Below are 22806 nucleotides of genomic sequence, written 5' to 3'. Positions count from 1 at the left end.
GGTCATGGGCTCTATGAGCTGCTGTGGGGCTGTGGGGCTGGTAATGGGCTCTGTGAGCTGCTGTGGGGCTGTGGGGCTGGTAATGGGCTCTATGAGCTGCTGGGGGGCTGTGGGGCTGGTAATGGGCTCTATGAGCTGCTGGGGGGCTGTGGGGCTGGTAATGGGCTCCATGAGCTGCTGGGGGGGCTGTGGGGCTGGTAATGGGCTCCATGAGCTGCTGGGTGCGCTGGGGTCTATGGGGGGACTGTGGGGGGCCTGTGGAGCTCTTAAGGGGCTCTATGAGCTGCTGGGGGGCTATGGGGCTGGTAATGGGCTCTGTGAGCTGCTGTGGGGCTGGTAATGGGCTCTGTGAGCTGCTGGGGGGCTGTGGGGCTGGTCATGGGCTCTATGAGCTGCTGGGGGGCTGTGGGGCTCGTAATGGGCTCTATGAGCTGCTGGGGGGCTGTGGGGCTGGTCATGGGCTCTGTGAGCTGCTGGGGGGCTATGGGGCTGGTAATGGGCTCTGTGAGCTGCTGGGGGGCTGTGGGGCTGGTAATGGGCTCTGTGAGCTGCTGGGGGGCTATGGGGCTGGTAATGGGCTCTGTGAGCTGCTGGGGGGCTGTGGGGCTGGTAATGGGCTCTATGAGCTGCTGGGGGGCTGTGGGGCTGGTAATGGGCTCTGTGAGCTGCTGGGGGGCTGTGGGGCTGGTAATGGGCTCTATGAGCTGCTGGGGAGCTATGGGGCTGGTAATGGGCTCTATGAGCTGCTGGGGGCCTGTGGGGCTGGTAATGGGCTCTATGAGCTGCTGGGGAGCTATGGGGCTGGTAATGGGCTCTATGAGCTGCTGGGGGGCTGGTAATGGGCTCTATGAGCTGCTGGGGAGCTATGGGGCTGGTAATGGGCTCTATGAGCTGCTGGGGAGCTATGGGGCTGGTAATGGGCTCTATGAGCTGCTGTGGGGCTGTGGGGCTGGTAATGGGCTCCATGAGCTGCTGGGTGTGCTGGGGGGCTATGGGGGGGCTGTGGGGCTGGTAATGGGCTCTATGAGCTGCTGGGGGGCAAACGGAGGAGCTATGGGGCTGTTAATGGGCTCTATGAGCTGCTGGGTGGTAAATGGAGGAGCTATGGGGCAGGAGCTGCTGGGGGGCAGATGGAGGAGCTATGGGGCTGTTAATGGGCTCTATGAACGGCTGTGGGGCAGGTGGAGGAGCTGTGGGGTGGAATGGGGCTGGTAATTGGCTCTGTGAGCTGCTGGGGGGCAAATGGAGGAGCTGTGGGGCAAATGGAGGAGCTGTGGGGCTGTTAATGCGCCCTACAAGCTGCTGGGGGGCAGATGGAGGAGCTGTGGGGCTGTTAATGCGCCCTACAAGCTGCTGGGGGGCAGACGGAGGAGCTGTGGGGCAGGGTGGGGGCTGCAGGAGGCGATGTCAAACTCCCTTGCGAGTTACTGGGGGGACAAAGGGGAGCAAATGGGGCGCTGTGGGGTGGGCGGGGGGCTGTGGGGTGGATGCTATGGGGCAGAATGGGGGGCTCTGACCCCCACTTCGTGCCCCCCAGCCTCGCTGATCCGGGGGAACCGCGCCAACTGCGCCCTGTTCTCCACCAACCTGGACTGGCTGGTCAGCAAACTGGACAGACTGGAGGCGTCCTCGGGTCAGTGGGGCCGGGGGGCTCGTGTGGGGCTGGGGGGGGGCTCGTGTGGGGCTGGGGACCCCCAGGGGGCTGGGGTCCCTCCTATGGGGCTGAGGGTCCTTCTGTGGGGCTGGGGTCCCTCCTACGGGGTCAATGACCCTCCTGTGGGGTGGGTCCATGATGTGGGGCTGGAGACCCTCCTGTGGGGCTGGGGACCCCCATGGGGCTGGGGTCCCTCCTATGGGGCTGAGGAACCTTCTGTGGGGTGGGGTGCATGATGTGGGGCTGTGGACCCTCCTGTGGGGCTGGGATCTCTCCTGTGGGGCTGAGGGTCCTTGTGTGGGGCTGAGGACCTTCATATGGGGCTGGGGTCCCTGCTATGGGGCCAAGGACCCTCCTGTGGGGCTGGGGTCCATGATGTGGGGCTGGGGACCCTCCTGTGGGGCTGGGGTCCCTCCTATGGGGCTGGGGGTCCTTCTGTGGGGCTGGGGTGCCCCCTATAGGGCCAAAGACCCTGTTGTGGGGTGGGTCCATGATGTGGGGCTGGAGACCCTCTTGTGGGGCTGGGGACCCCCATGGGGCTGGGGTCCCTCCTATGGGGCTGAGGAACCTTCTGTGGGGTGGGGTGCATGATGTGGGGCTGTGGACCCTCCTGTGGGGCTGGGATCTCTCCTGTGGGGCTGAGGGTCCTTGTGTGGGGCTGAGGACCTTCATATGGGGCTGGGGTCCCTGCTATGGGGCCAAGGACCCTCCTGTGGGGTGGGGTCCATGATGTGGGGCTGAGGACCTTCATATGGGGCTGGGGTCCCTCCTACAGGGCTAAGGATTCTCCTGTGGGGTGGGGTCCATGATGTGGGGCTGGGGACCCTGATGTGGGGCTGGGGACCCTCCACGGGGCCAAGGACCCTTCTGTGGGGTGGGGTCCATGATGTGGGGCTGAGGACCTTCATATGGGGCTGGGGTCCCTCCTACGGGGCCAAGGACCCTCCTGTGGGGTGGGGTCCATGATGTGGGGCTGAGGACCTTCATATGGGGCTGGGGTCCCTCCTACAGGGCTAAGGATCCTCCTGTAGGGTGGGGTCCATGATGTGGGGCTGGGGACCCTGATGTGGGGCTGGGGACCCTGATGTGGGGCTGGGGACCCTCCACGGGGCCAAGGACCCTTCTGTGGGATGGGGTCCATGATGTGGGGCTGGGGTCCCTCCTATGGGGCTGAGGACCCTCCTATGGGGCGGGGTCTGTGATGAGGATCAGGTGTCCCTAATGAGGGGTCCATGACCCTCCTATGGAGCTGAGCACCCTCCTATGGGGCGGGGTCTGTGCTATGGGGTGGGGTCCCTAATGAGGATCAGGTGTCCCTAATGAGGATCAGGTGTCCCTAATGAGAGGCCAACGACCCTCCCATGGAGCTGAGCACCCTCCTATGGGGCGGAGTCCCGGCTGTGGGGCACCCCCTGCTATGGGGCAGCCCCCCAGCTATGGGGCAGCCCCCCTGATGCGAGGCGCCCCCTCCAGGCATCCTGGAGGTCCTTTACTGCGTGTTGATCGAGAGCCCCGAGGTGCTGAACATCATCCAGGAGAACCACATCAAGTCCATCATCTCCCTCCTAGACAAGCACGGCCGCAACCACAAGGTGGGGAGGGGGCTGTGAGGATTGGGGGGGGACACGGGGACACTCCCGGATGTGTCCCCATGTCCCCGTGTCCCCTTCCATAAGGTGCTGGACGTGCTCTGCTCGCTGTGCGTCTGCAACGCCGTGGCCGTTCGCTCCAACCAGAACCTCATCACCGAGAACCTGCTGCCCCGCAGGGACCTGCTGCTGCAGACCGGGCTGGTCAACTACGTCACCAGGTGGGCTGGGGGGTCCTGGGGGGGTCCCGGGGGTCCTGGGGGGTCTGGGGTCTCATAGGGGGTCTGGGGTCTCATAGGGGTGCTGGGGGATTGGGGTGATGGGGGGACCAAGGGGACCTGCTGCTGCAGACCGGGCTGGGCAACTACGTCACCAGGTGGGCTGGGGGGGTCCTGGGGGGGTCCCGGGGGTCCTGGGGGGGTCCCGGGGGTCTTGGGGGGTCTGGGGTCTCATAGGGGTCTGGGGTCTCATAGGGGTCCTGGGGGATTGGGGTGATGGGGGGACCAAGGGGACCTGCTGCTGCAGACCGGGCTGGGCAACTATGTCACCAGGTGGGCTGGGGGGTCCTGGGGGGGTCCCGGGGGTCCTGGGGGGTCTGGGGTCTCATAGGGGTGCTGGGGGATTGGGGTGATGGGGGGACCAAGGGGACCTGCTGCTGCAGACCGGGCTGGTCAACTATGTCACCAGGTGGGCTGGGGGGTCCTGGGGGGGTCCCGGGGGTCCTGGGGGGTCTGGGGTCTCATAGGGGTCCTGGGGGATTGGGGTGATGGGGGGACCAAGGGGACCTGCTGCTGCAGACCGGGCTGGGCAACTACGTCACCAGGTGGGCTGGGGGGTCCTGGGGGGGTCCCGGGGGTCTTGGGGGGTCTGGGGTCTCATAGGGGGTCTGGGGTCTCATAGGGGTCCTGGGGGATTGGGGTGATGGGGGGACCAAGGGGACCTGCTGCTGCAGACTGGGCTGGGCAACTACGTCACCAGGTGGGCTGGGGGGGTCCTGGGGGGGTCTTGGGGGTCTTGGGGGGTCTGGGGTCTCATAGGGGTGCTGGGGGATTGGGGTGATGGGGGGACCAAGGGGACCTGCTGCTGCAGACCGGGCTGGTCAACTATGTCACCAGGTGGGCTGGGGGGTCCTGGGGGGGTCCCGGGGGTCCTGGGGGGTCTGGGGTCTCATAGGGGTCCTGGGGGATTGGGGTGATGGGGGGACCAAGGGGACCTGCTGCTGCAGACCGGGCTGGGCAACTACGTCACCAGGTGGGCTGGGGGGTCCTGGGGGGGTCCCGGGGGTCTTGGGGGGTCTGGGGTCTCATAGGGGGTCTGGGGTCTCATAGGGGTCCTGGGGGATTGGGGTGATGGGGGGACCAAGGGGACCTGCTGCTGCAGACTGGGCTGGGCAACTACGTCACCAGGTGGGCTGGGGGGGTCCTGGGGGGGTCTTGGGGGTCCTGGGGGGTCTGGGGTCTCATAGGGGGTCTGGGGTCTCATAGGGGTGCTGGGGGATTGGGGTGATGGGGGGACCAAGGGGACCTGCTGCTGCAGACCGGGCTGGGCAACTACGTCACCAGGTGGGCTGGGGGGTCCTGGGGGGGTCCCGGGGGTCCTGGGGGGTCTGGGGTCTCATAGGGGGTCTGGGGTCTCATAGGGGTGCTGGGGGATTGGGGTGATGGGGGGACCTGGGGGACCTGCTGCTGCAGACCGGGCTGGGCAACTACATCACCAGGTGGCCTGGGGGGTCCTGGGGGGGTCCTGGGGGTCCTGGGGGGTCACAGGGGTCCTGGAGGGTCTGGGGTCTCATAGGGGTCCTGGGGGATTGGGGTGATGGGGGGACCTGGGGGACCTGCTGCTGCAGACTGGGCTGGGCAACTACGTCACCAGGTGGCCTGGGGGGTCCTGGGGGGGTCCCGGGGGTCCTGGGGGGTCTGGGGTCTCATAGGGGGTCTGGGGTCTCATAGGGGGTCTGGGGGATTGGGGTGATGGGGGGACCTGGGGGACCTGCTGCTGCAGACCGGGCTGGGCAACTACGTCACCAGGTGGGCTGGGGGGGTCCTGGGGGGGTCTTGGGGGTCCTGGGGTCTCATAGGGGGTCTGGGGTCTCATAGGGGTCCTGGGGGATTGGGGTGATGGGGGGACCAAGGGGACCTGCTGCTGCAGACTGGGCTGGGCAACTACGTCACCAGGTGGGCTGGGGGGGTCCTGGGGGGGTCCCGGGGGTCCTGGGGGGTCCCAGGGGTCTTGGGGGGTCTGGGGTCTCATAGGGGTCCTGGGGGATTGGGGTGATGGGGGGACCAAGGGGACCTGCTGCTGCAGACCGGGCTGGGCAACTACGTCACCAGGTGGGCTGGGGGGTCCTGGGGGGGTCCCGGGGGTCCTGGGGGGTCTGGGGTCTCATAGGGGGTCTGGGGTCTCATAGGGGGTCTGGGGTCTCATAGGGGTGCTGGGGGATTGGGGTGATGGGGGACCTGGGGGACCTGCTGCTGCAGACCGGGCTGGGCAACTACGTCACCAGGTGGGCTGGGGGGGTCACAGGGGTCCTGGGGGGTCTGGGGTCTCATCGGGTTCCTGGGGGATTGGGGTGATAGGGGGACCAAGGGGGCCTGCTGCTCATAGGGGTCCTGGGGGATCTCAGGGAGATCTCAGGGGGCTCTGGGGGATCTCAGGAGGTCTTGGGGGGCTCTGGGGGATCTCAGGGAGCTCTGGAGGTCTTGGGGAGCTGTGGAGGTCTTGGGGGGCTCTGGGGGATCTTGGGGAGCTCTGGGAGATCTCAGGGAGCTCTGGAGGTCTTGGGGAGCTCTGGGGGATCTCAGGGAGCTCTGGAGGTCTTGGGGGGCTCTGGGGGATCTTGGGGAGCTCTGGGAGATCTCAGGGAGCTCTGGAGGTCTTGGGGAGCTCTGGGGGATCTCAGGGAGCTCTGGAGGTCTTGGGGGGCTCTGGGGGATCTTGGGGAGCTCTGGGAGATCTCAGGGAGCTCTGGGGGATCTTGGGGGGCTCTGGGGGATCTCAGGGAGCTCTGGGAGATCTCAGGGAGCTCTGGGGGATCTTGGGGGGCTCTGGGGGATCTCAGGGAGCTCTGGGAGATCTCAGGGAGCTCTGGAGGTCTTGGGGGGCTCTGGGGGATCTCGGGGAGCTCTGGGAGATCTCAGGGAGCTCTGGAGGTCTTGGGGAGCTCTGGGGGATCTCAGGGAGCTCTGGAGGTCTTGGGGGGCTCTGGGGGATCTCGGGGGGCTCTGGAGGTCTTGGGGAGCTCTGGGGGATCTCGGGGAGCTCTGGGAGATCTCAGGGAGCTCTGGAGGTCTTGGGGAGCTCTGGGGGATCTCAGGGAGCTCTGGAGGTCTTGGGGAGCTCTGGGGGATCTCAGGGAGCTCTGGAGGTCTTGGGGGGCTCTGGGGGATCTCGGAGAGTCTTGAGGGGCTCTGGGTGTTCTTGTGGAGCTCTGGGGGGTCCCCCAATCCCTGACCCCTCCCCGTCGCCCCCCCCCCCAGCGTGCGCCCCAACATCTTCGTGGGCACGCACCCCGGCTCCACGCAGTACGGGCGCTGGTACTTCGAGGTGGCGGTGGAGGTGGCCGAGCCCTTTGTCACCCCCCAGGCCACCCACCTGCGCGTGGGCTGGGCCGCGCTGGGGGGGTACAGCCCCTACCCGGGGGGGGGCGAGGGCTGGGGGGGCAACGGCGCCGGCGACGACCTCAACTCCTTCGCCTTCGACGGCCTGCACCTCTGGACTGGTACGGCCACCAGGGGGCGCTGTGGCACCTGGGGGAGGTCACCGTGGCATCTGGGGGTCACTGTGGCACCGGGGGGTCACCGTGGTACCCCTATCCCTCTTGGTCCCCCTGTGACCCCCTCATGATGTCACCAGCCCCTCGTCGTGTCCCGTGTCCCCCATGATGTCCCATGTCCCATGCCCCCCGTTGTGTCCATGTCCCCCATGATGTCCCATGTCCCCTCGTGACCTCCCCATGATGTCCCAGGTCCCTTGTCATGTCCCATGTCCCCTATGATGTCCCATGCCCCCCGTTGTGTCCATGTCCCCCATGATGTCCCATGTCCCATGCCCCCCGTTGTGTCCATGTCCCCCATGATGTCCCATGTCCCCTCATGACCTCCCCATGATGTCCCAGGTCCCATGTCACGTCCCATGTCCCCTATGATGTCCCATGCCCCCCGTTGTGTCCATGTCCCCCATGATGTCCCATGTCCCCTCGTGACCTCCCCATGATGCCCCAGGTCCCTCGTTGTGTCCTGTGTCCCCCATCATGTCCCCTATGATGTCCCATGCCCCCCATTGTGTCCATGTCCCCCATAATGTCCCATGCCCCCTGTGACCTCCCCATGATGTCCCAGGTCCCTTATCGTGTCCCATGTCCCCCATCATGTCCCCCATGATGTCCCATGCCCCCCATTGTGTCCATGTCCCCCATAATGTCCCATGCCCCCTGTGACCTCCCCATGATGTCCCAGGTCCCTTATCGTGTCCCATGTCCCCCATCATGTCCCCCATGATGTCCCATGCCCCCCGTTGTGTCCATGTCCCCATGATGCCCCATGTCCCCCATCGTGTCCATGTCCCTGTTGTGTCCATCTCCTCATGATGTCCCATGTCCCCCATTGTGTCCATGTCCCACATGATGCCCTGTGTCCCCCACCATGTCCATGTCCCCACGATGCCCCGTGTCCCCACAATGTCCCCATTGTGCCCCATGTCCCCATCGTGTCCATGTCCCCCATGATGCCCCGTGTCCTCCATCGTGTCCATGTCCCCATGATGCCCCATGTCCCCCATCGTGTCCATGTCCCCATGATGCCACATGTCCCTGTTGTGTCCATCTCCCCATGATGTCCCATCTCCCCATGATGTCCCATCTCCCCATGATGTCCATGTCCCCCATGACACCTCGCATCCCTATGATGCCCCATGTCCCCATCGTGTCCATGTCCCCATGATGCCCCACGTCCCCACGATGTCCCCATCACGCCCCATGTCCCCATCGTGTCCATGTCCCCCATGATGCCCCACGTCCCCACAATGTCCCCATTGTGCCCCATGTCCCCATCGTGTCCATGTCCCCCATGATGCCCCGTGTCCTCCATCGTGTCCATGTCCCCATGATGCCCCATGTCCCCCATCGTGTCCATGTCCCCATGATGCCACATGTCCCTGTTGTGTCCATCTCCCCATGATGTCCCATCTCCCCATGATGTCCCATCTCCCCATGATGTCCATGTCCCCCATGACACCTCGCATCCCTATGATGCCCCATGTCCCCATCGTGTCCATGTCCCCATGATGCCCCACGTCCCCACGATGTCCCCATCATGCCCCATGTCCCCATCGTGTCCATGTCCCCATGATGCCCCACGTCCCCACGATGTCCCCATCATGCCCCATGTCCCCATTGTGTCCATGTCCCCCATGATGCCCCGTGTCCCCCATCGTGTCCATGTCCCCATGATGCCCCATGTCCCCCATCGTGTCCATGTCCCCCACGATGCCCCGTGTCCCCCATCGTGTCCATGTCCCCACGATGCCCCACGTCCCCATGATGTCCCCATTGTGGCCCATGTCCCCATCGTGTCCATGTCCCCCATGATGCCCCATGTCCCCCATCGTGTCCATGTCCCCATGATGCCACATGTCCCTGTTGTGTCCATCTCCCCATGATGTCCCATGTCCCCCATGATGTCCCATGTCCCCCATGATGTCCCATCTCCCCATGATGTCCATGTCCCCCATGACACCTCGCATCCCTATGATGCCCTATGTCCCCATCGTGTCCATGTCCCCATGATGCCCCACGTCCCCACGATGTCCCCATCACGCCCCATGTCCCCATCGTGTCCATGTCCCCATGATGCCCCACATCCCCACGATGTCCCCATCACGCCCCATGTCCCCATCGTGTCCATGTCCCCCATGATGCCCCACGTCCCCACAATGTCCCCATTTTGCCCCATGTCCCCATCGTGTCCATGTCCCCCATGATGCCCCATGTCCTCCATCGTGTCCATGTCCCCATGATGCCCCATGTCCCCCATCGTGTCCATGTCCCCATGATGCCACATGTCCCTGTTGTGTCCATCTCCCCATGATGTCCCATCTCCCCATGATGTCCCATCTCCCCATGATGTCCCATCTCCCCATGATGTCCATGTCCCCCATGACACCCCGCATCGCTATGATGCCCCATGTCCCCATTGTGTCCATGTCCCCACGATGCCCCACGTCCCCACGATGTCCCCATTGTGCCCCATGTCCCCATCGTGTCCATGTCCCCCACGATGCCCCGTGTCCCCCATCGTGTCCATGTCCCCACGATGCCCCACGTCCCCACGATGTCCCCATTGTGGCCCATGTCCCCATCGTGTCCATGTCCCCCATGATGCCCCATGTCCCCCATCGTGTCCATGTCCCCATGATGCCACATGTCCCTGTTGTGTCCATCTCCCCATGATGTCCCATCTCCCCATGATGTCCCATCTCCCCATGATGTCCCATGTCCCCCATGATGTCCCATCTCCCCATGATGTCCATGTCCCCCATGACACCCCGCATCCCTATGATGCCCCATGTCCCCATGATGCCCCACATCCCCACGATGTCCCCATCACGCCCCACGTCCCCCACGAAGCCCCACACCCCATCGTGTCCACATCCCCACGACGTCCCCCGGGTGTCCCCGCAGGGGGCGTGGCCCGGCCCGTCGGCTCCGCCCCCCGGCGCGCGCTGGCAGCGGGGGACGTGGTGAGCTGCTGCCTGGACCTGGGGGTGCCCAGCGCCTCCTTCCGCCTCAACGGGGCCCCCGTGCAGGGGGTGCTGGAGCGATTCAACCTGGACACGCTCTTCTCGCCCGTCGCCAGCTTCTCGGCGGGGGTCCGGTGAGGGGGGGTCCTGGGGTCACCATCTGAGGGGTCCTGTGTCACCTGGGGGGTCCTGGGGGTCACCTGGGGGTCCCCTGGGGTGCTGGGGCCATTCAACCTGGACACGCTCTACGCGCCCATCTCCAGCTTCTTGGTGGGGGTCTGGTGAGGGGGGTCCTGGGGTCACCATCTGAGGGGTCCTGTGTCACCTGGGGGGGGTCCTGTGTCACCTGGGGGGGTCCTGGGGGTCACTTGGGGGGTCCTGTGTCACCTGGGGGGTCCTGGGGGTCACCTGGGGGTCCCCTGGGGTGCTGGGGCCATTCAACCTGGACACGCTTTACTCACCCATCTCCAGCTTCTTGGTGGGGGTCCGGTGAGGGGGGTCCTGGGGTCACCATCTGAGGGGTCCTGGGGGTCACCTGGGGGGTCCTGTGTCACCTGGGGGGGTCCTGGGGGTCACCTGGGGGTCTCCCGGGGTGCTGGGGCCATTCAACCTGGGCACGCTCTACTCACCCATCTCCAGCTTCTTGGTGGGGGTCTGGTGAGGGGGGTCCTGGGGTCACCATCTGAGGGGTCCTGGGGGTCACCTGGGGGGTCCTGTGTCACCTGGGGGGTCCTGGGGGTCACCTGGGGGGTCCTGGGGGTCACCTGGGGGTCCCCTGGAGTGCTGGGGCCATTCAACCTGGACACGCTCTACTCGCCCATCTCCAGCTTCTTAGTGGGGGTCCGGTGAGGGGGGTCCTGGGGTCACCATCTGAGGGGTCCTGGGGGTCACCTGGGGGGTCTTGTGTCACCTGGGGGGGTCCTGGGGTCACCTGGAGGGTCCTGTGTCACCTGGGGGGGTCCTGGGGTCACCTGGGGGGGTCCTGGGGGTCACCTGGGGGGTCCTGGGGGTCACCTGGGGGTCCCCTGGGGTGCTGGGGCCATTCAACCTGGACACGCTCTACTCGCCCATCTCCAGCTTCTTGGTGGGGGTCCGGTGAGGGGGGTCCTGGAGTCACCATCTGGGGGGTCCTGGGGGTCACCTGGGGGGTCCTGTGTCACCTGGGGGGTCCTGGGGGTCACCTGGGGGTCCCCTGGGGTGCTGGGGCCATTCAACCTGGACACGCTCTACTCACCCATCTCCAGCTTCTTGGTGGGGGTCCAGTGAGGGGGGTTCTGGTTTCACCATCTGAGGGGTCCTGGGGGTCACCTGGGGGGTCCTGTGTCACCTGGGGGGGTCCTGGGGGTCACCTGGGGGGTCCTGTGTCACCTGGGGGGTCCTGGGGGTCACCTGGGGGTCCCTTGGGGTGCTGGGGCCATTCAACCTGGACACGCTCTACTCGCCCATCTCCAGCTTCTTGGTGGGGGTCCGGTGAGGGGGGGTCCTGGGGGTCACCTGGGGGGGGTCCTGTGTCACCTGGGGGGGTCCTGGGGGTCACCTGGGGGGGGTCCTGTGTCAGACACCCCCCCAGATCCCCCTGAGTTCCCCCCAAATTGCCCCCCCCAACTTCCCCCCAGACCCCCCCCAGACTTCCCCCAGACTCCCCCCAACTCTCCTCCAAATCCCCCCCAGACCCCCCCCAAATCCCCTCCAGACCCCCCCCAAATCCCCTCCAGACCCCCCCCAACTGTCCCCCAGACCCCCCCAACTGTCCCCCATTCCCCCCCAGTCTCCGTTTCTTGCTGGGGGGGCACCACGGGGAGTTCCAGTTGGTGACCCCAGACCCCCCCCAGACCCCCCCCAGACCCCCCCAACTCCCCCCAAATCCCCTTCAGACCCCCCCCAACTGTCCCCCATCCCCCCCAGGCTCCGTTTCCTGCTGGGGGGGCACCACGGGGAGTTCCAGTTGGTGACCCCAGACCCCCCCCAGACCCCCCCAACTCCCCCCAAATCCCCTTCAGACCCCCCCCAACTGTCCCCCATCCCCCCCAGGCTCCATTTTCTGCTGGGGGGGCACCACGGGGAGTTCCAGTTGGTGACCCCCAGACCCCCCAACTCCCCCCAAATCCCCCCCAGGTCTCCCCAGATCCCCCCCAAGTTCCCCCAGACCCCCCAACTCCCCCCAAACTCCCCCCAAATCCCCTCCAGACCCCCCAAACTGTCCCCGATTCCCCCTCAAATCCCCCCCAGACTCCCCCCAGACCCCCCCAACTCCCCCTAAATCGCCCCCAGACCCCCCCAAACTCCTCCCAGAACCCCCCAAACCCCCCCCATTACCCCCCCCATTACCCCCCAAATCCCCCCCAGACCCCCCCCAACTCCCCTTCAGACCCCCCCCAACTGTCCCCCAGACCCCCCCCAACTGTCCCCCATTCCCCCCAGGCTCTGTTTCCTGCTGGGGGGGCACCATGGGGAGTTCCGGTTGGTGACCCCCAGACCCCCCAACTCCCCCCAAATCCCCCCAGACCCCCCCCAACTGTCCCCCATCCCCCCCAGGCTCCATTTTCTGCTGGGGGGGCACCACGGGGAGTTCCAGTTTGTGACCCCCAGACCGCCCAACTCCCCCCAAATCCCCCCCAGGTCTCCCCAGATCCCTCCCAAGTTCCCCCAGACCCCCCAACTCCCCCCAAACTCCCCCCAAATCCCCCCCAGACCCCCCAAACTGTCCCCGATTCCCCCTCAAATCCCCCCCAGACTCCCCCCAGACCCCCCCAACTCCCCCTAAATCGTCCCCAGACCCCCCCAAACTCCTCCCAGACCCCCCCAAACTGTCCCCCAGACCCCCCCAACTGTCCCCCATTCCCCCCCAGTCTCCGTTTCCTGCTGGGGGGGCACCACGGGGAGTTCCAGTTGGTGACCCCCAGACCCCCCCAAACTCCCCCCAAATCCCCTTCAGACCCCCCCCAACTGTCCCCCACTCTCCCCCAGTCTCCGTTTCCTGCTGGGGGGGCGCCACGGGGAGTTCCAGTTGGTGACCCCAGACCCCCCCCAGACTCCCCCCATAACCCCCCCAAATCCCCCCCCAACTCCCCCCAAATCCCCTTCAGACCCCCCCCAACTGTCCCCCAGACCCCCCCAACTGTCCCCCATCCCCCCAGGCTCCGTTTCCTGCTGGGGGGGCACCACGGGGAGTTCCAGTTGGTGACCCCAGACCCCCCCCAGACTCCCCCCATAACCCCCCCAAATCCCCCCCCATTACCCCCCAAATCCCCCCCAGACCCCCCCCAACTCCCCCCAAATCCCCTCCAGACCCCCCCAACTGTCCCCCATCCCCCCCAGGCTCCGTTTCCTGCTGGGGGGGCGCCACGGGGAGTTCCAGTTGGTGACCCCAGACCCCCCCCAGACTCCCCCCATAACCCCCCCCAACTCTCCCCCAACTCCCCCCAGATCTCCCCCCAAATCCCCTCCAGACCCCCCCAAACTGTCCCCGATTCCCCCTCAAATCCCCCCCAGACCCCCCCAACTCCCCCTAAATCGCCCCCAGACCCCCCCAAACTCCCCCCAAACCCCCCCCATTACCCCCCAAATCCCCCCCAGACTCCCCCCGAAATTCCCCCCAGACCCCCCCCAACTGTTCCCCAGACCCCTCCAAACTCCCCCCAAATCCCCCCCCAACTGTCCCCCATCCCCCCCAGGCTCCGTTTCCTGCTGGGGGGGCACCATGGGGAGTTCCAGTTGGTGACCCCAGACCCCCCAGACTCCCCCCAGACTCCCCCCTTAACCCCCCCAAATCCCCCCCAAACCCCCCCAACTCCCCCCAAATCACCCCCAACTGTCCCCCATCCCCCCAGGCTCCGTTTCCTGCTGGGGGGGCGCCACGGGGAGTTCCGGTTCGTGCCCCCCCCCGGGTACTCGCCGTGCGCCGAGGCGCTGCTGCCCCGGGAGCGCCTGCGCCTGGAGCCCATCAAAGCCTACAGGGGGGAGCGGGCCCCCCCCGGCGCCCGCAGCCTCCTGGGGCCGCCGCGCGCGCTGCCGCACACGGCGCTCACCCCCTGCCCCGTGGACACCGTGCAGGTGGGGGGGGGGCGGGAGATTGGGGGGGGTCGGGGGGAGATTTGGGGGGGTTGGGGTTGGGATTTGGTGGGGTTGGGATGGAGATTTGGGGGGGTCGGGGGGGAGATTTGGGGGGGTTGGGGGGAGATTTGGGGGGGTTAGGGGGGAGATTTGGGGGGTTGGGGTTTGGGGGAGTTGGGGTGGAGATTTGGGGGTTCAAAGGGTTTGGGATATGGAGATTTGGGGGGGTTGGGGGGGAGATTTGGGGGTACAGGGGGTCTGGGATGGAGATTTGGGGGGGTTGGGGGAGAGATTTGGGGGGTTGGGGTTTGGGGGAGTTGGGGTGGAGATTTGGGGGGGGTTAGGGGGGAGATTTGGGGGGTTGGGGTGGAGATTTGGGGGGGGTTAGGGGGAGATTTGGGGGAGTTGGGGGAGAGATTTGGGGGGGTTGGGGTGGAGATTTGGGGGGGTTGGGGGGGAGATTTGGGGGGGGTTGGGGGAGAGATTTGGGGGGGTTGGGGTGGAGATTTGGGGGGGTTGGGGGGGAGATTTGGGGGTTCAAGGGGTCTGGGATGGAGATTTGGGGGGGTTGGGGGGAGATTTGGGGGTTCAAAGGGTTTGGGATATGGAGATTTGGGGGGGTTGGGATGGAGATTTGGGGGATTGGGGGGGAGATTTGGGGGTTCAAAGGGTTTGGGATATGGAGATTTGGGGGGGTTGGGGGGGAGATTTGGGGGTTCAAAGGGTTTGGGATATGGAGATTTGGGGGGGTTGGGGGGGAGATTTGGGGGGGTTGGGGGGGAGATTTGGGGGGGTTTGCGGGGGAGATTTGGGGGTTCAAGGGGTTTGGGATATGGAGATTTGGGGGGGTTGGGATGGAGATTTGGGGGGGTTAGGGGGGAGATTTGGGGGTTCAAAGGGTCTGGGATATGGAGATTTGGGGGGGTTGGGGGGGAGATTTGGGGGTTCAAAGGGTTTGGGATATGGAGATTTGGGGGGGTTGGGGGGGAGATTTGGGGGTTCAAAGGGTTTGGGATATGGAGATTTGGGGGGGTTGGGGGGAGATTTGGGGGTTCAGGGGTTTGGGGTGGAGATTTGGGGGTTTGGGGGGGTTGGGATGGGGATTTGGGGGGGTTGGGGGGGAGATTTGGGGGTTCAGGGGGTCTGGGATGGAGATTTGGGGGGGTTGGGGTGGAGATTTGGGGGGGTTTGGGGGGGAGATTTGGGGGTTCAAAGGGTTTGGGATATGGAGATTTGGGGGGGTTGGGGTGGAGATTTGGGGGGGTTGGGGGGGGAGATTTGGGGGGGTTAGGGGGGAGATTTGGGGGGTTGGGGGCGTTGGGGGGGAGATTTGGGGGGGTTAGGGGGGAGATTTGGGGGGGTTGGGGAGGGAGATTTGGGGGGGTTGGGGGGAGATTTGGGGGGTTGGGATGGAGATTTGGGGGGGTTAGGGGGAGATTTGGGGGGGTTGGGGGGGAGATTTGGGGGTTCGGGGGGTCTGGGATGGAGATTTGGGGGGTTGGGGGGGAGATTTGGGGGCTGGGATGGAGATTTGGGGGGGTTTGGGGGGGAGATTTGGGGGGGGTTGGGGGGGAGATTTGGGGGGGTTTGGGGGGGTGATTTGGGGGTTTAAGGGGTCTGGGATGGAGATTTGGGGGGGTTGGGGGGGAGATTTGGTGGTTCAGGGGGTCTGGGATGGAGATTTGGGGGGGTTGGGGTGGAGATTTGGGGGGGTTTGGGGGGGAGATTTGGGGGTTCAAAGGGTTTGGGATATGGAGATTTGGGGGGGTTGGGGGGGAGATTTGGGGGTTCAAAGGGTTTGGGATATGGAGATTTGGGGGGGTTGGGGGGGAGATTTGGGGGTTCAGGGGGTCTGGGATGGAGATTTGGGGGGGTTGGGGGGGAGATTTGGGGGTTCAGGGGGTTGGGGTGGAGATTTGGGGTTGGGGTGGAGATTCAGGGATTTCAGGTTTTGGGGTTGTTTGGGGGCTGGTTTGGGATTATTTGGGGGGCTGGTTTGGGGGTGCTTGGGGTCTCACCCCGTGTTCCCCCCCCCCCCCAGATCGTGCTGCCCCCCCACCTGGAGCGCATCCGCGAGAAGCTGGCGGAGAACATCCACGAGCTGTGGGCGCAGACCCGCATCGAGCAGGGGTGGACCTACGGGCCCGTGAGTGCACCCCACAGCACCCCCAAACCCCCCACAGCACCCCACAGCACCCCCAGACCCACAGAGCACCCCCAGAGCACCCCACGAGTTGTGGGCACAGACCCGCATCGAGCAGGGCTGGACGTACGGGCCCGTGAGTGCACCCCAGACCCACAGAGCACCCCCAGACCCACAGAGCACCCCCAGAGCACCCCCAGACCCACAGAGCACCCCCAAACCCCCCACAGCACCCCCAGACCCCCCAGAGCACCCCACGAGCTGTGGGCGCAGACCCGCATCGAGCAGGGCTGGACGTACGGGCCCGTGAGTGCACCCCAGACCCACAGAGCACCCCCAGACCCACAGAGCACCCCCAGAGCACCCCCAGACCCACAGAGCACCCCCAAACCCCCCACAGCACCCCCAGACCCCCCAGAGCACCCCACGAGCTGTGGGCGCAGACCCGCATCGAGCAGGGCTGGACCTACGGGCCCGTGAGTGCACCCCCAGACCCACAGAGCACCCCCAGACCCACAGAGCACCCCCAGAGCACCCCCAGACCCCCCACAGCACCCCCAGACTCACAGAGCACCCCCAGACCCACAGAGCACCCCCAGACCCCCACAGCACCCCCAGACCCACAGAGCACGCCCAGACCCCCCAGAGCACCCCCAGACCCACAGAGCACCCCCAGAGCACCCCCAGACCCCCAGAGCACCCCCAGACCCACAGAGCACCCCCAGACCCCCCAGAGCACCCCCAGACCCACAGAGCACCCCCAGACTCACAGAGCCCCCTTAGACCCCCCAGAGCACCCCCAGACCCACAGAGCACCCCCAGACCCCCCACAGCACCCCCAGACTCACAGAGCCCCCTTAGACCCCCCAGAGCACCCCACGAGCTGTGGGTGCAGACCCGCATCGAGCAGGGATGGACCTACGGACCCGTGAATGCACCCCACAGCACCCCCAGACCCCCACAGCACCCCCAGACCCACAGAGCACCCCCACAGCACCCCCAAACCCCCCATAGCACCCCCAGAGCACCCCCAGACCCCCCACAGCACCCCCAGACCCACAGAGCACCCCCAGACCCCCCACAGCACCCCCAGACTCACAGAGCACCCCCAGACCCCCCAGAGCACCCCACGAGCTGTGGGTGCAGCCGCGCATCGAGCAGGGATGGACCTACGGGCCCGTGAGTGCACCCCCAGACCCACAGAGCACCCCCAGAGCACCCCCAGACCCACAGAGCACCCCCAGACCCACAGAGCACCCCCAGAGCACCCCCAGACCCCCCACAGCACCCCCAGACCCACAGAGCACCCCCAGACCCCTCACAGCACACCCAGACCCACAGAGCACCCCTAGACCCCCACAGCACCCCCAGAGCACACAGAGCACCCCCAAACCCCCAGAGCACCCCCAGACCCACAGAGCACCCCCAGACCCCCCACAGCACCCCCAGACCCACAGAGCACCCCCAGACCCACAGAGCACCCCCAAACCCCTCACAGCACCCCCAGACTCACAGAGCACCCCCAGACCCCCAGAGCACCCCCAGACTCACAGAGCACCCCCAGACCCCCACAGCACCCCCAGACCCCCCAGAGCACCCCCAGACCCCCAGAGCACCCCCAGACCCACAGAGCACCCCCAGACCCCCCAGAGCACCCCCAGACCCACAGAGCACCCCCAGACCCCCACAGCACCCCCAGACCCACAGAGCACGCCCAGACCCCCAGAGCACCCCCAGACCCCCCACAGCACCCCCAGACTCACAGAGCACCCCCAGACCCCCCAGAGCACCCCACGAGCTGTGGGTGCAGCCGCGCATCGAGCAGGGGTGGACGTACGGACCCGTGAGTGCACCCCCAGACCCACAGAGCACCCCCAGACCCACAGAGCACCCCCAGAGCACCCCCAGACCCCCCACAGCACCCCCAGACTCACAGAGCACCCCCAGACCCCCCCCAGCACCCCCAGACTCACAGAGCACCCCCAGACCACCCACAGCACCCCCAGACCCACAGAGCACCCCCAGAGCGCCCCCAGAACCCCCAGACCCCCCACAGCACCCCCAGAGCACACAGAGCCCCCTTAGACCCCCCAGAGCACCCCACGAGCTGTGGGCGCAGACCCACGTCGAGCAGGGGTGGACATACGGACCCGTGAGTGCACCCCCAGACCCACAGAGCACCCCCAGACCCCCCAGAGCACCCCCAGACCCACAGAGCACCCCCAGACCCCCACAGCACCCCCAGAGCACACAGAGCACCCCCAGACCCACAGAGCACCCCCAGACCCACAGAGCACCCTTAGACCACCCAGAGCACCCCCAAACCTTCTGAGCACCCCCAAGTCCCCAGAGCCCCCTTAAACCCTCCAGAGCCCCCTTAGACCCCACAGAGCACCCCCAAACCTTCTGAGCACCCCCAAGTCCCCAGAGCCCCCTTAAACCCTCCAGAGCCCCCTTAGACCCCCCAGAGCACCCCCAAACCTTCTGAGCACCCCCAGGCCCCCCAGAGCCCCCTTAGAACCCCCACAGACCACACAGAGCCCCCCTCTCAGGTTTTGGGGTCCCCCAGGTCTGTGACGCCAACCGCCGCCTGCACCCCTGTCTGCTGAGCTGGTTTTGGGGTCCCCCATCGGTTTTGGGATCTCCCCTGGGGTTTTAGGGTTCCTCTTGGGGTTCTGAGGTCCCCCCTGTGTTTTGGGGTCCCCCCTGTATTTTGGGGTCCCCCTCAGGTTTTGGGGTCCCCTAGGTCCATGACGCCAACCGCTGCCTGCACCCCTGTTTGCTGAGCTGGTTTTGGGGTCCCCCATCGGTTTTGGGATCTCCCCTGGGGTTTTAGGGTTCCTCTTGGGGTTCTGAGGTCCCCCCTGTGTTTTGGGGTCCCCCCTGTATTTTGGGGTCCCACTCACATTTTGGGGTCCCCCAGGTCCGTGACGACAACCACCGCCTGCACCCCTGTTTGCTGAGCTGGGTCTGGGGTCCCCCATTGGTTTTAGGGTCTCCCATGGGTTCTGGGGTCCCCCCTGTATTTTGGGGTCCCCCTCAGGTTTTGGGGTCCCCTAGGTCCATGACGCCAACCGCCGCCTGCACCCCTGTTTGCTGAGCTGGTTTTGGGGTCCCCCATCGGTTTTGGGATCTCCCCTGGGGTTTTAGGGTTCCTCTTGGGGTTCTGAGGTCCCCCCTGTGTTTTGGGGTCCCCCCTGTATTTTGGGGTCCCCCTGAGCTTTTGGGGTCCCCCCAGGTCTGTGACGACAACCGTTTCCTGCACCCATCTGTTGAGCTGGTTCTGGGGTCCCCCATTGGTTTTAGGGTCTCCCATGGGTTCTGGGGTCCCCCCCGTGTTTTGGGGTCCCCCTCAGATTTTGGGGTCCCCCAGGTCCGTGACGACAACCGCCGCCTGCACCCCTGTTTGCTGAGCTTCCACGAGCTCCCCGAGCCCGAGCGCGGCTACAACCTGCAGATGTCGGGGGAGACCCTCAAGTAAGGGGGGGCCGGGGCACCCCAAAACTTTGGGGGGGCTGGGGGGGTGGGAAGAGGCGCTTGGGCTGGGTTTTGGGGGTCCCCCCCTCTCCCCTTGCTGTGGCGTCCTAAGCTGGGCTGGGAAGGGGCAGGGGTGGGTTTTGGGATCCCTCTCGGGGTTTTGGGGTCCCCCCTGTGTTTTGGGGTCCCTCCCCAGGTTTTTGGGGTCCCTTCCAGGGTTTTAGGGTCCCTTCCGGAATTCTGGGGTCTCCCCTGTGTTTTGGGATCTCCCCTGTGTTTTGGGATCTCCCCTGGGGTTTTGGGGTCCCCCCCAGTGGTTTGGGGTCCATCCCCAGGTTTTTGGGGTCCCCCTGGGTTCTAGGGTCCCCCCCGTGGGTTTTGGGGTCCCCCCATGGGTTTTGGGGTCTTTCCCCATGCTGTGCCCCCCCCATGGGGTTTTGGGGTCCCCCCCATGGGTTTTGGGGTCCATCCCCATGCTGTGCCCCCCCACATGGGTTCTGGGGTCCCTCCTGGGATTTTGGGGTCCCCCATGTGTTTTGGGTTTCCCTCTGGGTTCTGGGGTCCCTCCTGGGGTTATGGGGTCCCCCATGGTTTCTGGGGTCCCTCCCCAAGGTTTTGGGTCCCCCCCTGGGTTCTGGGGTCCCTCCTGGAGTTTTAGGGTTCCCCCCTGGGTTCTGGGGTCCCTGCCAAAGGTTTGGGGTTCCCCTCTGGGTTTTGGGTTGCTCCTGGGTTCTGGGGTCCCCCCTGGGTTCTGGGGTCCCTCCTGGGGTTTTAGGGTCCCCCATGGTTTCTGGGGTCCCTCCCCAAGGTTTTGGGTCCCCCCTGGGTTCTGGGGTCCCTCCTGGGGTTATAGGGTCCCCCATGGGTTGTGGGGTCCCTCCCCAAGGTTTAGGGTTCCCCCCTGGGTTCTGGGGTCCCTCCTGGGGTTTTAGGGTCCCCCATGGTTTCTGGGGTCCCTCCCCAAGGTTTTGGGTCCCCCCTGGGTTCTGGGGTCACTCCCCAAGGTTTAGGGTTCCCCCCCGGGTTCTGGGGTCCCTCCTGGGGTTTTGGGTTCCCCCCCGGGTTCTGGGGTCCCTCCTGGGGTTTTGGGTTCCCCCCGGGTTCTGGGGTCCCTGCCCAAGGTTTTGGGTTCCCCTCTGGGTTTTGGGGTTCCCCCTCGGGTTCTGGGGTCCCTCCCTGAGGTTTTAGGTCCCCCCCTGGGTTCTGGGGACCCTCCCCAAGGTTTTGGGTTCCCCTCTGGGTTCTGGGATCCCCCCCTGGTTTTGGGGTGCCCCCCTGGGTTCTGGGGTCCCTCCCCGAGGTTTTAGGTTCCACCCCTGGGTTCTGGGGTCCCTCCCCAAGGTTTTGGGTCCCCCCTGGGTTCTGGGGTCCCTCCTGGGGTTTTAGGGTTCCCCCCTGGGTTCTGGGGTCCCTGCCCAAGGTTTGGGGTTCCCCTCTGGGTTTCGGGTTGCTCCTGGGTTCTGGGGTCCCCCCTGGGTTCTGGGGTCCCTCCTGGGGTTTTAGGTTCCCCCCTGGGTTCTGGGGTCCCTGCCCAAGGTTTGGGGTTCCCCTCTGGGTTTCGGGTTGCTCCTGGGTTCTGGGGTCCCCCCTGGGTTCTGGGGTCCCTCCTGGGGTTTTAGGGTCCCCCATGGTTTCTGGGGTCCCTCCCCAAGGTTTTGGGTTCCCCCTGGGTTCTGGGGTCCCTCCTGGGGTTTTAGGGTTCCCCCCTGGGTTCTGGGGTCCCTCCCCAAGGTTTTGGGTTCCCCCTGGGTTCTGGGGTCCCTCCTGGGGTTTTAGGGTCCCCCATGGTTTCTGGGGTCCCTCCCCAAGGTTTTGCGTCCCCCCTGGGTTCTGGGGTCACTCCCCAAGGTTTAGGGTTCCCCCCCGGGTTCTGGGGTCCCTCCTGGGGTTTTGGGTTCCCCCCTGGGTTCTGGGGTCCCTGCCCAAGGTTTTGGGTTCCCCTCTGGGTTTTGGGTTCCTCCTGGGTTTTGGGTTCCCCTCTGGGTTCTGGGGTTCCCCCTGGGTTCTGGGGTCCCTCCTGGGGTTTTAGGGTTCCCCCCTGGGTTTTGGGGTCATTCCCCAAGGTTTTAGGTTCCCCCCTGGGTTCTGGGGTCCCTCCCCAAGGTTTAGGGTTCCCCCCTGGGTTCTGGGGTCACTCCCCAAGGTTTTGGGTCCCCCCTGGGTTCTGGGGTCCCTCCTGGGGTTTTGGGTTCCCCCCTGGGTTCTGGGGTCCCTACCCAAGGTTTGGGGTTCCCCTCTGGGTTTTGGGGTTCCCCCTCGGGTTCTGGGGTCCCTCCCCGAGGTTTTAGGTTCCCCCCTGGGTTCTGGGGTCACTCCCCAAGGTTTTGGGTTCCCCTCTGGGTACTGGGATCCCCCCCGGGTTTTGGGGTCCCCCTGGGTTCTGGGGTCCCTCCCCGAGGTTTTAGGTCCCCCCCTGGGTTCTGGGGTCCCCCCCCGGTTTTGGGGACCCCCCGATGACCCCGTTTCTCAGGACCCTGCTGGCCCTGGGCTGCCACGTGGGGATGGCGGACGAGAAGGCCGAGGAGAACCTCAAGAAGATCAAGCTCCCCAAATCGTAGGTTTTGGGGGGCCCGGGGGGGGCGGGAGGGTTTGGGGGTTCCGGGGTGTTTGGGGGTCCTGGGGGGTTTCGGGGGGTTCTTGGGTGCCCCCCAGGTGCACGATGTCCAATGGGTACCAGCTGGTTTGGGGGTCCCAGTTTGGGGGTCTGTGGGTCTCTGGGGATCCAGGGGGACCTCAGGGGGGTTTTGGGGTTCGGGGGGGGTTTTGGGGTCTCACGGTGCCCCCCAGGTACACGATGTCCAACGGGTACAAGGTGGTTTGGGGGTCTCAGTTTGGGGGTTTCTGGGGGTCCTTGGGGGCTTTTGGGCTCCAGGTGGATCTGGGGGTGTCAGGGGGGGTTTTGGGGTTCCAGGGGGATCTCAGGGACTCTTGGGGGGGTTTTGGGGCTCTGGGGAGTTTTGGGGGGCTCAGTGGGTGCCCCCCAGGTACACGATGTCCAACGGGTACAAGGTGGCTTGGAGGTCCCAGTTTGGGGGTTTCTGGGGGTCCCTGGGGGTTTTGGGGCTCCAGGTGGATCTGGGGGTGTCAGGGGGGGGGTTTGGGGGTCCGGGGGGGTTTTGGGGTCTCATGGGTGCCCCCCAGGTACACGATGTCCA

The 22806-nt window shown here is 65.8% G+C and overlaps 1 protein-coding gene across 6 annotated transcripts in view; it reads left to right on the top strand.

Annotated features, from left to right (window-relative positions):
• RYR1 (ryanodine receptor 1) overlaps positions 1–22806 on the top strand; it is a 196143-nt gene that overhangs the window by 28808 nt on the left and 144529 nt on the right. For all 6 annotated transcript variants that reach the window (XM_071800800.1, XM_071800799.1, XM_071800798.1 and 3 more), the window contains 9 exons: positions 1538–1633; positions 3128–3246; positions 3331–3464; positions 6720–6961; positions 9920–10112; positions 13809–14031; positions 16073–16177; positions 19548–19651; positions 22122–22205. In XM_071800800.1, the coding sequence (XP_071656901.1) occupies positions 1538–1633; positions 3128–3246; positions 3331–3464; positions 6720–6961; positions 9920–10112; positions 13809–14031; positions 16073–16177; positions 19548–19651; positions 22122–22205 (1300 nt within the window). The remainder of the gene's footprint in view (positions 1–1537; positions 1634–3127; positions 3247–3330; positions 3465–6719; positions 6962–9919; positions 10113–13808; positions 14032–16072; positions 16178–19547; positions 19652–22121; positions 22206–22806) is intronic.

This window comes from Patagioenas fasciata, chromosome 33, assembly GCF_037038585.1.
Source record: "Patagioenas fasciata isolate bPatFas1 chromosome 33, bPatFas1.hap1, whole genome shotgun sequence".
NCBI classification, from domain to species: Eukaryota; Metazoa; Chordata; class Aves; order Columbiformes; family Columbidae; genus Patagioenas; species Patagioenas fasciata.
The sequence above is the reverse complement of the archived record's forward strand: the minus strand, read 5'-3'. Positions and strand labels throughout refer to the sequence as shown.